This window comes from Camelus dromedarius, chromosome 5 (assembly GCF_036321535.1).
Source record: "Camelus dromedarius isolate mCamDro1 chromosome 5, mCamDro1.pat, whole genome shotgun sequence".
Taxonomy (NCBI): Eukaryota; Metazoa; Chordata; class Mammalia; order Artiodactyla; family Camelidae; genus Camelus; species Camelus dromedarius.
Window position 1 is genome coordinate 12,327,336 of NC_087440.1, and position 13,241 is coordinate 12,340,576.

The 13,241-nt window shown below is 40.0% G+C and overlaps 1 protein-coding gene across 5 annotated transcripts in view; it reads right to left on the reverse strand.

The window, feature by feature from the left end:
* UNC13C (unc-13 homolog C) overlaps window positions 1-13,241 on the reverse strand; it is a 599,855-nt gene that overhangs the window by 456,192 nt on the left and 130,422 nt on the right. For all 5 annotated transcript variants that reach the window (XM_064485583.1, XM_064485584.1, XM_064485586.1 and 2 more), the window contains one exon: window positions 9,819-13,067. In XM_064485583.1, the coding sequence (XP_064341653.1) occupies window positions 9,819-12,810 (2,992 nt within the window). In that variant the 5' untranslated portion in view covers window positions 12,811-13,067. The remainder of the gene's footprint in view (window positions 1-9,818; window positions 13,068-13,241) is intronic.

The following is a 13,241-nucleotide window of genomic DNA, read 5'->3' on the forward strand; positions in this document are numbered from 1 at the left end:
AGCTCAAGAAATAATTCTGAATTGACCCCGAACTAGACTGTAATCTTATTAAAGAGAGAATCCATGTCTTTGCGTCTTGTGTTTTCTCCCTTACCATGGCCCTAGTCCAGAGCTTACCACACTTTTTGCACTCAATAAATGCTGATGGGTATACTTGATTCTCTATGTTGCAAACGCCCTGAGGCAAAGTAGTTAACAAGGCAGAGAATTCAAGCAGTTGCACGTTTTTGTGTTTCATGAAAACATCAATAACTGTAGTTATTAATACTACATCGAGCACTTCGTGCCAAGTTGCCTCTGCCCAGTCTTTCAAGGATTCAGACCACAAAACTAATTACATAATTGATCACTTCCCCAAATGCATTCTCGATGGGTTAGTTCAGTTAAGACATATACAGGAAGGTAACTGCAGCATTTGACTTCTGGCTCAAATTTCTCAGAAATAGTTTAAGATCAAAGGATGAAATCTTAACACTTTTTACTCAGGTTGGCTCCCTACTGATTAGTTACTGGTTTGGCTGAAAGCCTATCTTATTTTTATTTGTTTTATTTTTATTATACAAAGATACTATTATTCTTTGTATTTTGTCAGTGAGGAAATGGAGCCACAGAGACATTAAACAACTTGCCTAGGATTATGCAACTTGGAGGCTGATGCTGGAGCCCACTCTGTTAACCACTCTGCACAGCTGCCTCATTGCGGGTCACTGCTGGACACTGAGAGATGCCAGGGTAGGCGACACAGCCTCTGACACCCAGGAGCTCACTGCCCAGAAAATGCCCAGGCATTTTCAGCATAACGAGCCCACTGCTTGTTTGGACCTCATCCTAAAAGTACTACAAAGATGTTTTTCATCTTTTTTTTTTCACAGATTTGTATGTATCTCTGGATGCAGAGAGGTGACAGACTGTAGGGGCAACAGGAGGAACCAGAGCAAAGAGACAAGAAGACTAGTTAGGATAGAAATAGTCCAGGTAAGACATGATGGTTGCTAGAAGTACAGTAGAAATAAGGAGATGGAGAGAATTTGCTGTTGTTGAGAACTAGGTGGTAAAATTGTCAGGGCTTGTTAAATGACAGATTCAAATTCAAAGTCCTTAGCGGAAGCTTTCAATTAGCCAAGTCTGAAGTTCTGTGCTCAAGCCAGGGAGAAGGACCTTCCAGCGACCTCCAGCTTCTGCAGCAGGACACAGGGTACCACTTCCCTCCAAGGGCTCACACACCCAACGACATTGCTAAGAAATGAATACAGATGCTGGGTAGCCCCAAATGAGACAAAGGTCCACTACAGTGTGATGAGGAAGGATCCAAGAAGGATGACTCTCTGACCTTAGCAAACAGGGGAATTATGGTGCCCTTCATTGAGATAGGAAACCCAGGAGGAGGAGCAGGATTAGGAGACAGAGGAAGAAAAGAGTTCGGTGTCAGGCATGATAAATTGGAGACATAACAGAATATCCCATGTGAATGAAGTTCTATAATTCATTATGGCCAACCCCTTTCAATGGCTTTCCGTGGTAACTTGGAGGAAAAAAACAAATTCCCAACTGATCCACAAGACTCAGAAAAATCTGGTCAATGAATGCTACACCAGATTTGTCTCCTACCATTCTCTGCCTCACCTGATGAATTCCAGCCCCACCACGCTTTCTTTAAGTTTCTCAAATTTGTCATACCACTTTCTGCCTTAAGATCCCGGTCCATCCCACTTCCTCTGCCTGGAATGCTTTTTCCTTTCCCTTAGCCTAGTTCAATGTATTCATTCTTCTGACTTCAGATCAAATGTCATTTCTTCTGATAAGTCTTCTCTAACCTTCAAATGATAATATACTTTTTTTTAACCCTTTGTACTTCATTCTCCAGCAGTTAGCAAAGTTAAAAATGATGCATTTGTATATTTTCAAAATTTAAATTCATCTCAACCACTTAACAAAGACAAAGACCAAATAAAATCTGTCACTACTCTATCCCAGATGCCCAGCCAGGCAATTAGATATTTACTAAAGAATGAGTGAACTAGTGGATGAATTAATGACCAATGAAAAAGTGTACATAATAGTCTAGGTTAGGGAAGGGTGAGTTAGCCCAAAGACACTGATTCGGAAATATCAGCACAAAAATGATAGTTCAAGCCAAGGGAGCATATGAAATCACTCAAGAAGGAGTAAAAAACAAAAGAACACTTAGGATCTATTATTAACTATTTAAGCATTTCTTAATGTGATCCATGAATCATCCTGCATTGAAATTAACTGAAGATCTGATCAAGAAATTTATCTTTTTTAACCAAGTGCTCCCAAGTGATCCTCAGGCATTCTAAAATCTGAGAAATATTAGCTTTAAGAATCAGCAGAGAAATACCCTTGGCACAGCCCCAGAAGTTTGTATTACAGATCAGGTGTTTCAAGTCCAGAAGAAAGATGCATAAGTGTACACAAGCAACTGAGAGCATGCTGCTGTGCAAAGAGGACCAGAGTAAGATTCAGAAGTCCTGGGGTTGATACTGGTCCCATCACTCACCAGTTTTACAATCTACATAACTACTACTAATTCCCTGGAGGGAACAGAGACTTGGAGAGGTTGGCTATCTCATCAGTGTTTTATGAGGATTACACATATATGGTAGTTAATTCTAAAAAACTTTTATTAAAATTGCTTTGTATGCTCAGAAAATGCAAAGGGAATGTTGATCAATCCAGGAATTTTCCTACTGACTCTCTACAGACAGTAAAACACCACTCTGCTAATATCAAGTGAATTCACATTTTCTGTATGTGCACACCTACGAGAGTATGTGTCTAACTCTAATCACTAAAGAACAGAAATAGAAAACTAAAGACATGGTCTTTCCACAAGACACCATTAAGCGTCAGAAAAGACATTATGAAAAGGGGCAGCTTAGCCTACATCTCTGGGAAATAAGATCATTTCAATCTGTCCTTTCTTGTTGCCACTATTATATGCAGGCAACAGTTTCTTTTATCACAAGTTACACAGAAAGGATAGCTGGATAATCATGTTGCCTGTAATAACATCATGTAAAATGGAAGGATGGTCTGATAGCTTGAGTGCTGGCTTATGATTTGGGAGAACAGCTTGTAATTGTAGCTCTGCTGACAAATCTGTGTTGTCAGGTAAGTCAACATTTTTCCACCTTAGGTCTCCATCTGATAAAGCTGAATACTAGGACTTCATTTCTGAAATCCTAAACTAGGCAGCAGTGAGTAAGCACATAGAAGCTGGAAAAGAAACGCCTAATTCTAAATCTTGGTTCTGCCACATCTTCTTCTTCTTTTAAACCCTCTTCTTAGTTAAATTAGTGTCTCTGTTTCTTACTTATAAAATAGAGATAATAATACTACCCATCTCATAGGGTTATTATGAGGATTATATGACTTAATATAGAGTAAAATATTTAGAACAGTGTCTGGCACATAACAAAGTCCTCAATAAATGTTATCCATTATTAAGCTACCTGCCTTACAGAGTTCTTAAAAATATTAATGTGAGTGTGTTTGTGTGGGTCAATGCTACATTACAAAAATGTCCACACAAACATCAAGTTTCCTACTTCAAAATGAGTACTATCCTTTTCAAAGTAGTAATCATGGTTGCATTGGCACAGAAGTAAGGGATAAGCTGGAGTCAGTGAAGATGGCAGGAGGGAGAAGGGATAGATACACTTATTCTAAATAAAGTGGCATCGCTCAAAGTATCTTTGGGACCCTTTAATTGCCTACAGAGTCATATCACAGTTGGTGGAATCTGCTGAATGTTAGTAATTTTTACCCTCTGAGGGTTTCTTTTATTTTTGGAAGTTAGCTGAGACCCAGCATGAGTGAAGTTTAATGCATGAGGGAGTGGACAAGATTCCATAATATACTTTTCTTTAAAAAGAAGAAGAAAAAGCATACCATAAGTTGGAATTGACCATGGTGAAGAAGCCCATTAAAGCATTTAGTTCTTTTTTGGTCTTGTAGTCTGTGGAGGCAACCTCAACAAACACCTTATCAGGAGGAATCTTTCCACGTGGGGTCAGGGTATCCCAACAACCTGAGACTTGTCATCAAGTCATTCTGTCTGCAAACTGGGCTCAGTTCTTGGATGTCAGTGGAACAATCAAATTTTTTTAACCTATATTAGAGACTGACTCCTGACCATGCGCCCCAGTTCAGGCACCTAGCTCACTCTCTGCATGAGCTATCTAGTTTAGCAATCCTTCTGGGATTTGCTTCCCTCTCAATAGTTCCTATTCTGGGGTATTTAGAGCCTTTCCTAGTCCCTAGTCAGGTAACCAAAGGCCAATCAATAAAAAGCCTTCCTGGAAGAAAGTTCCTGCCCACTTCCAGCCCCTGATTCTCCTTGTTCCTGGCTGTTCTCTAACACCCCAACTGATACCCAGACTTAGACTCTTAAATGCCCGAGAAGTCATCTGTAGTTTCAGGTATACTTTCCAAGTAGCAGAGTTTCTTCTGCTGCACTGCACTTTCTCTCTTCGTTTGCTATTGACATTTATCCCAGAGCCTGCATCACCCCAGTGGGTACATCTATTTCAGGTCCTGGCATCTCCAATTCTAACCTAACTAATAACAATTGATCAGGTTATCCTTTGCTGTATCTTACACCAGAGTTCAGAGTTTCTTTATTTTATTCCACATAGAAAGTTCTCAAATGAGTCATAATTTCTATAGAATATATCTCTCTATTTGAACTTGCAGAAAGTACATGAACAACGACGTTAGCCTAAGCAAACAAATAAAATCCTAGCCAGCAGAGATTTTAACAGAACACTCTTTCATGAATCTCTGGAACTTGGAAATCAGTATTGTAAACTTTAAAGCAATACTCCTAGTACAATATGGAAATCACCATCTTTCATTGTCAGTTAATATTTCCCTTGAAAAATGTATTACATTTTTAGTTCCCCTACAAAGAAACTGTTTCAGATATATAGTTTGAAGCCATTAATAATTATAAGTAAACAAAATCTTTAAAGCCTAAATATTCGTTGCTCCTGTTAATAGCTGGCCTTTGTGTATCCTTGTGAACTTCTGCCCTACCTTCTGTGAAATGCTTTCATTCCTCAAAAATCACTATTATTTCACTTCTTCACCTCTAATAAAGCCTTTTAATATGCCAAGTGTCACCCTTCCAGATTTTTCTAAACTTCTTAAACACGTGATCCTGTCTCATCCCAAACAATTACCACTCGCTTTGTGCTAACAGAGATCAATACTAACTACAGTAGCTAATGCAAAACTGGCTGACCTTAAAAGCACAACTTATCTGTATGGTTCAAAATATGAGCTATGCCCTTTCATGACAAGACTTGCCCAAGCTCGCAATGGAATGTCACGGAAAGAGCATCAGACTCTGAATTGTGTCATATGCATATCAGTTTCCATCAGTGCTCTTATTAACTGTATAACCTTAGACCTCTGATGATCACCTGCATTAGAGCCCCTGGGGAGTGTGTTAAAAAGGCAGACCTCGTCACTCTTGACCTAGACTCTCCACAGGTGAGGCCCAGAGGCATTCAAAAGTTTAAGAAGCACTTCTTGATAAATTTAAGCCAGCAAATCTCCAAAAATTAGTTGAAATATTTATTCTTAACCATTAAACCTGGAATTTAAAAAAATTCAACTAAGTTTTTGGAGATGGGTAGGTTACATCATCATAGAACGAAAGATACTGTGATTAACAGAGCAAAAGGAGGGAAAAGTCCTGTTTCACTGTCAATCATGCTTTCTCTATTGCACTATATTAAAATATATATAATAGGGGGGAGGGTATAGCTCAGTGATACAGTGTGTGCTTAGCATGCACGAAGTCATGGGTTCAATCCCCAGTACCTCCACTAAAAAAAAATTTTTTTAAATATACATTTAATAAAATATATAAATTATAACAAACAAACAAATAAATAAAATAAAAAGTCTTTTTGATTGAAAGAAAGAAAACTAAAGTTTATCTGAATTCTAAGAGTTCTCCACTTTGCACAGAGCTAGGTAGCCCAGCAACTCAGAGCATTTACTGACCTGGCGCACAAATACCTATTGAGCATTTGCTCTGTGCCAGATACTGGTGTAGGTTCTGGCATTACAACAGCAACAGAACGGAAGATTCACCCATTGACTGTACAGTCTTATCTAGGAGAAATCTCTTTCAGAATCTACAGAGAGCCCAGGGATGGCATTGCAAAACAAAACAAAATTTTTGTTCTTCTGCTAGAAAAATTTACTTCAAACTGACCTGAGAATCTAATTCCAGGTATGACTTTAGAATCTAATTCCAGGTGAAGTGTACTCAGACTTCAGATACATCATCCTTCCAGCAGCTGCCGCAGTGTTTATTGGGCTCTACAAGCCTTGATTTATAAGATGAACATGGATTTGAAATATAAAAATGGAGAATGAATATCAAAAATTCAGTGCCTTTCTTATTATTCCTATTTTCCCAAGAAAATCCTTTACTGGGAATACAGCTGGTGGCTAATACTGCCTCCATCTTTCCTGAGGTCTTTCCTCCTTAAAACACAAACAAAACAACCTTTGAGGTGAGTAAGCATATGACTGCTCTAAATAACCCAAATTACCATCCATTTAATTCTAAATTCACCCCTTACTATCTACATGACATTGAATAACTTATGTAAGTTGTCAGCATTTCAGTTTCCTAACCTGTAGAATGAGATAATAATGAAACCAAATTCATAGTGATATTGTAAGAAGTAAAGGAATTAAAAAAAAAAACAGATAAACTGCCTGGGAAGTGCCTGGTGTATAGATAGCAGTGCTCAATAATAAGTTTTTATCCTAATCATATTCCTGAACTCTCAAGAGAGAAAGTCATAGTCTTAGCAATTACAGACCACAGATTGGATTTGGATTTGACTTCAAAGCTTGTGCTTTTTATTTAGTCTCCGACTTCCCTTGATTCAGGCATTCATCCCACATATGAACTCACTGTCATCCCTGTGTAAAGCACTGGTCTAGGTATAGAGCAAAGGAAAGGATGAAAAGATAAGGCTTCTCACCTTTAGATCACAGCTGAGAAAAGAACACGTGCAATGTACATAAATCTTCATTACACAAGGTGGAAGCCAGTGCCTAAGAGGCAGATGTATAGGAATTCAGAGGAGACAACAGTGAATTCCGGTTGATGGGTGGTGCAGGGCTGGAGGTAGCGGATCAGATACGCACCACCATCGTGTGAGTTTCAGGCCAGCTAGACAAGAGGTAACACTCATTAGGGTCCAACAATAAGGGAAGAATATGGCCTCATGGAGGGTCTGGCTACACACAGTCTAAATCTCTTTCCCCCTTGGTGTACTGTTCAAGGTGAAAGTTCTCAGAAACACTAGCACCAAATATCCATGTATATAAACGTTGGGGTCTTTCAAAATCCCTCTTTACTTACGTTGTTTATAGCAAGCGCTCTAAGGTCCCATCTTGCCAGGTGAGTAATGGAGAAAAGACAGCACTGCTACCTAACGGTGACAGAATAGTCATGGAGAGAAAAATGTGTTGGCATCTGCTCAAAGCCCAGTGAGCAGATGGCCATGGGCACGAAATCCATCATAAGGACTGGCACCTCATTGGGATGCTCTGAGTCAGGAAGGGGCCTGAAAAATGCCCTTCTTTGGCTGCCCTTCCTCATGAGGCATATTGGTGCACAGGAGGGGGACAGCTGCCTGACTGCTGCCAAGGGGAGAAGAGATGGCCTTTAAAATCTAGGCTACCGCAGCCTCCTGGGTAGTCAATCTGGTGCCTCCCAAGCAACCAGAGAGCATCTTAAAGACATGCGTATGACTTCGTCTAGGATAAGTGATATCCAACAGATTCCATTCAAAGCTGGCTCAGAGGATAACAAGCCAAGCTCCAAGGTGGCAGAGGGGTCTGAGCCCTCCGTAGTCAGGCCTGGTGTGTCAGGTATGCGGCACACAACTGTTTTACCTACTTGGGATTCTGAAGTTGGTGGTGTGTGGATAAGCAAGTGTCTTTATGTTTCTGAGGGTAAGTGCTAAGTGACTAGGATTGCTAGCCATGTAAATGGTCTTTATCAGTAACAATCTACTTTGCAGAAGTTTGTTAATTTGGGATTTTTAAAAAGTTGATGAAGATCCTTTTTTCCTCTGAAACGTATAGTTTTGTTGTATTTATAATATTGCCTAACATTTCAGATCCCTTAACCAGTTTGGCATTAAAACATTCATGTACTGCATCATAACACACACCACACACACACACATACACACACACACACACAGAGCTTATTCCTAATATGCCTTTCAGTAGACCTCTCTGAATCTACAGTAAGTAAAATACAATGTTAAACTGCTGGCCTGTATTTCAAGAAACTATCAACTGAGCGTCGGTGATAAGAATATCTAACTAATCAGAGTCACTCTGAAATAAGATAGACATTACTCCAATATGAATTATATTTACATAAAATTTTTGACTCTTTTGCCCTTTCAAATCAATTTTAAAGATAGTCAAGAACACTTCTCCCCCAAAAATAACAACCAAAAAACACAGCCAATGCACCCAAGATGCCCTTGACTTAAATAAATTACGTAAGATATGTTATTTTATATGGAGAGTTTTTAGAGCAAAGAACCTTAATTGTTATTTCAATTGTTTTAGGACCTGAAACAGTTTAACCAGAAAGGTATCTGATTATTCAGTGATCCACCCATGTCAATCAGAAAATGGCCAGTGTGGAGTAAAATCTGATCACAGTTTTGGTCAAGAAAAAGAAGCCATAATTGGCTACTGGCTGAAGGAATTATTATATTATGTCATAACAGCAAGTAACACTTGATCATATACATAAATGTACACCTTTATGAAGTATTATGTAGAGTTTTTTAAATCTCTTAAAAGCTGTAACCAAGGAAAACATTAACAATGTATCAAATTCATTAACATTGAGATTATATCAAACTATCCCAAAGATATAAAGAGATAAGCATGCAACTAAAATAAATAGTTAAAGGATTGAGGTATGTGCAGATGAAGTTTAGCTAAGTAATAAAAAATCAACAAAATTTTTATTTACGTGCAGCTACTTTTCAAAAGTGTACTATCCAAAATTGTTCCCCCTTAAGATCAAGCAAAACCATTAGGTCAGGTAATGTTGTCATTTCCCAGAGAGACTTCTACTTCACTCTTTAGGAGGAAACTTCTCAACTCTACCCCCTCACTGACTCCTCCTAAAGGGTGACTTGTAATCCTTCAGGCACAGCCTAAGGTTTTGGCTCTAATGCCCTCCACCAGCTGCAACAGCAAGTAGTGAGGGAGGCTGTGGTCCTTCCATGGTATGGGCTGAGGTTGCCTACCGGCAGGCTCCAAAGTGTAGATCTGATGAGAAAAGGAGTGGTAAACCTAGGAGCCCATGTTTCCTAATTCTTTAATATTAAATTTCTCTTTCCTCCCCATCCTTGTAAACCTAATAGAACCAAAAATGAGACCCCAGGCTGCTCTTTGATTTCACTCATCCTTCCTTTGATAACTGGTATGATAAAGTTGGTTAATATCAAATAAGGTTTATACCTAATCCTAGCACAGAAATATCGGTCCACAGAATGCAGGGCTTAGTTTAGTATGATCTACTTGAAAACACTTTGGTTTTAAATTATCAAGCCCAAATTGTTGGGGCAGCTGAGTAAAATAAAACCCTTCTCAGAATAAACAGGAAAATTCCTTGAAAGTAAGTTACTTCTCCAAAGAGTAAACACAGAACATGTTCTAAAGAAGCACCACCCAATGTTAAAACACAATTAGCTCATAATGTAGCATTTAAACATAAATACCTCCAGCCAGGATCTTCTCTTCCAATTCCGCCATTTGCTTCTTATAGGCTTTTAAAGCTGCTTCTTTAAAAGAAGGACGGACCCGCTTTGGCTTCGTGATTTCCACTGGTTGCTCAGGGATGTTTTGGTTTTCATCTTCTTTTATTTCCATTTCGGCCAATGTTTCATTTAAGGGTTCCAATCCCCCTTCACTAACCATGTCATCTGCCTGCCCATCATAACCCTCATCTTGTGGGGTTTCATAAGGTGTTTCATATGAAGGCTGATCACATTCCTGCATTTGTTCATCTGTTTCAGTAATACTTGTCCTATTTTCCAGCTTAGCCAGGACTTGTTCCATCACTTCAACGTAATCTGTTTCATTGTCAGCCACTGGTTCACTATAGTTCTCCTCATCCTCTGCTTTGTAGTAATAAGGCTCTGTGTAGACATCCGAGTCAAGGGTAGTACTTGATTCATTTGCAGTTGATTGGGATAATGTCCGAAATCGCCCCATTAAGGAAGAGCCACTGTCCTCATACCCACTGAGACTCTGTGTGCTTTTGTTCCACACCACTTCCAAGGCTGACTTAGCCCTCTGGAGTGTAGATCCAAACTTGGGGAAGCTGAAAGCCTTATCAGAAAGGTCGATGCTTAATCGACTATGCCAAGATTTGGGGGGAGCATCCTCTGAATCATCACTTTGCAATTCACTTTGACTTCGGTACATCATGGACAGCTGGTTTTGATTTTGGTACAGCTCATTAGAGTTAGCTTCCTGATAAGAATTATATTGGCCAACCCATTGTCCTTGTGGTTCATTATCCAACCCAGGGCATGGAGATGAGTTGTCATCTTGGGTTAAATCATAGCTCTCAGAGTCATCCTGAAGGTCACTGTGGCACTTTCCCAAGTTTTCTAGGTCTTTCTGGTAAACTTCTAGTTGTTGATCAGATAAACTGTTTATGTCATAGTCAAAAGCTTCCTGGGTGGATGAATCTAAACCTAAGTCAGCTCCTGGCTCTACCTGATTCCATTCCTTCCATGGAGAAAGATCCTCATGGAAAGAGAGCTGAGAATCACTGTAATGACTCTGGTCTCCAGACGCACACACCATGCCATTACTCATTCCACTATCTGCGGTCTCTGTGTTCTCAATTTCACTTTGCTCCTGGACCCCCTGAGGGGCCTCATTCACACACTGATCCTGAGGGCTGTCATACAAGGTAGGTGTGCCCTCCTGTTTCCTCTGCCAAAGTTCCCGGTCAGAAGACGATAGGAGGGAGCTTCCGTTAGTTCTAGTAAAAAACTGATTTTCCGAAAAATCCTCCGAATAAGATTGACACAATTTGGAAAAATCTGACTCAGAACGACTAAGTTTAGCAGTGAAAAAATCACTCTGGGAATGCCAGAGAGGCACCACATCTGCAGAATGGGCTGTGGTTTGTTTTGCCAAGTTATCAGACTCTGGCAAATGTGAAGAAATTTGATCATATTCTGATTTGTTTGAAATTCTGCTGCTACTAGCAGTTTTATTCTTGACTCTAGCATTGTGTGATTTTGAACTCGACTTGGATGCACTCCCCTTTGTTGGAAACTCTGACTTAGAAAGCACAGCGTAACTGTTTCTATTGAGGTCAGAGTCTAGCTCTCCATCACTGTCATCAGGTGACTGCCAATTGTTCTTCTTGGTTTTGGGCTCTGGAGTCAACAGCTTTATATCCATACTCTCATATGTCTGGGAGGACGGTATCCCCCTCTCTTTTCTTTCTTTGATGTCATGAGCAAGAGTATCTGTTGAAATTCCGATGCCTGTTCCTTTGAGTTTATATGACTTTTTTAAGACGGAATCCCTTTGCTGAGGGGTTTCAAAGTACACTAGGATGGGTCGAGGCTTTGCATTGGGGCAATCCCTTTGGTGTCCTATTCTCTGAGCAAATTCAATTTTAATAGCATTCGGTGCATCTGAAAAACCCATTTTATCTATTAAAATTTGGTACACCACACTCTCAACGTATTCAAATCTTTCTTCAGGCACATTTAAAAATCTCAGGCTGGCCTTGCCACCTACATGACCTAAGTGCTTAATATAATCATGGATGTCTCTGGTTTCCCTCCGAGACTGGACGAAACCTGTACGTAGCTGTTCAATTTCACTTTGCACGACCTCCACACTGCTGGAGATCTCATCGATGGAATGCTTGAGAGCGTTGACGTGCCCCCGTAGCTCAGTAAGTTCAGTTTCGATCTGACTTATTCCCTGAAGTTCCTTAAAGATCATTTCCATGACATCCTGAGTCTGGCTAATGCAGCCAGAGGAACTGAATCCAGGCTCCAGGGTGTTTGTCTTTGGGTTTCGGGCAGTTCTGTCCAAAGATTTGCTTCTTATTCCCCAGGATTTCTTCATCGTGCTCAACTCGGAATCTGAGGAGACACACTCTTGACTCTTTTTCCATTTCCTCAGTTTGCGTAAAGCTCCCAGTTTTAAGCTCTGCAGGGTGCGTTCCCCATCAGAGCTCCCCTCGGAGGGTGCCAGGCTGCTCGAGCTCTTCCTGTTGCGTCGAACTGGCATCGTGTGTGTTGACTGTGCCTGGTTTTCCGTAGAACTTCTTAGTTCACTGAGTGATTCTGAGTAGGAACTCTCAATCGAAGAAAACTCTTGAAGCAGATCCTCATTATCACCATTGGTTACATTAATATTTTTTTGTAGGCCATTGGCAATAGCTACTCGGTAACTGAATGTCGGCGAGAGGGAAAACTCTTTGTTAGCCTCGTCTTCCTCAGTGGATAAGTTGCGAGCAGACGAACACTTTGCAATCTTCTTGACTGTGCTTTTCAAGGTATTAGAAAATTTGGGGGTTTTGGTCTGGCCAGCAGTGGCAATGTCTTGATCCTTTTTCGGCTGACGATTCTCTTTTTTTTTGGTTGTAGTTCCCAATTTCTTTGTAAACATTCCTTTGCAAAGCTTATGAATGTAAGGTAAAATCAAGCTCTTGAAAAGATTAGCCACCATGGAGAGCAACGAGTGCCAGCTTTTCTGCCCCAAAGAAGAAAACAAGGTATCAGGATGAAAATCTGTAAATCCGAGGCAAGCATCACTGTTCAGATGTTCTGTGCATCACTGAAAATAGCAGGAAGGGCCGCTGTGGCTCGGCTACAAGGTCAGTGTCCTATGAAAACTGGAAGCAAAGCTCCACGTATGAAAGACATTCTCTTTCAGAGGAGGGGTTTCATGAAACGCTCTCATTTCCACATAACTTCACGTAGCATCTAAAAGAAAGGAATGTTACAATGCATATCAGAATGAAATTCTAGTTTTACCCCATTTCCAAAGTTTTTCAAAAGTATTCAAGACACTGTGTAAAAAATTGCAGAGGGGACAGGGAAATATCTGAATTTCAACACATAGTTACTTTTAAAACAACTAGTTAAAGCAGATCAGTA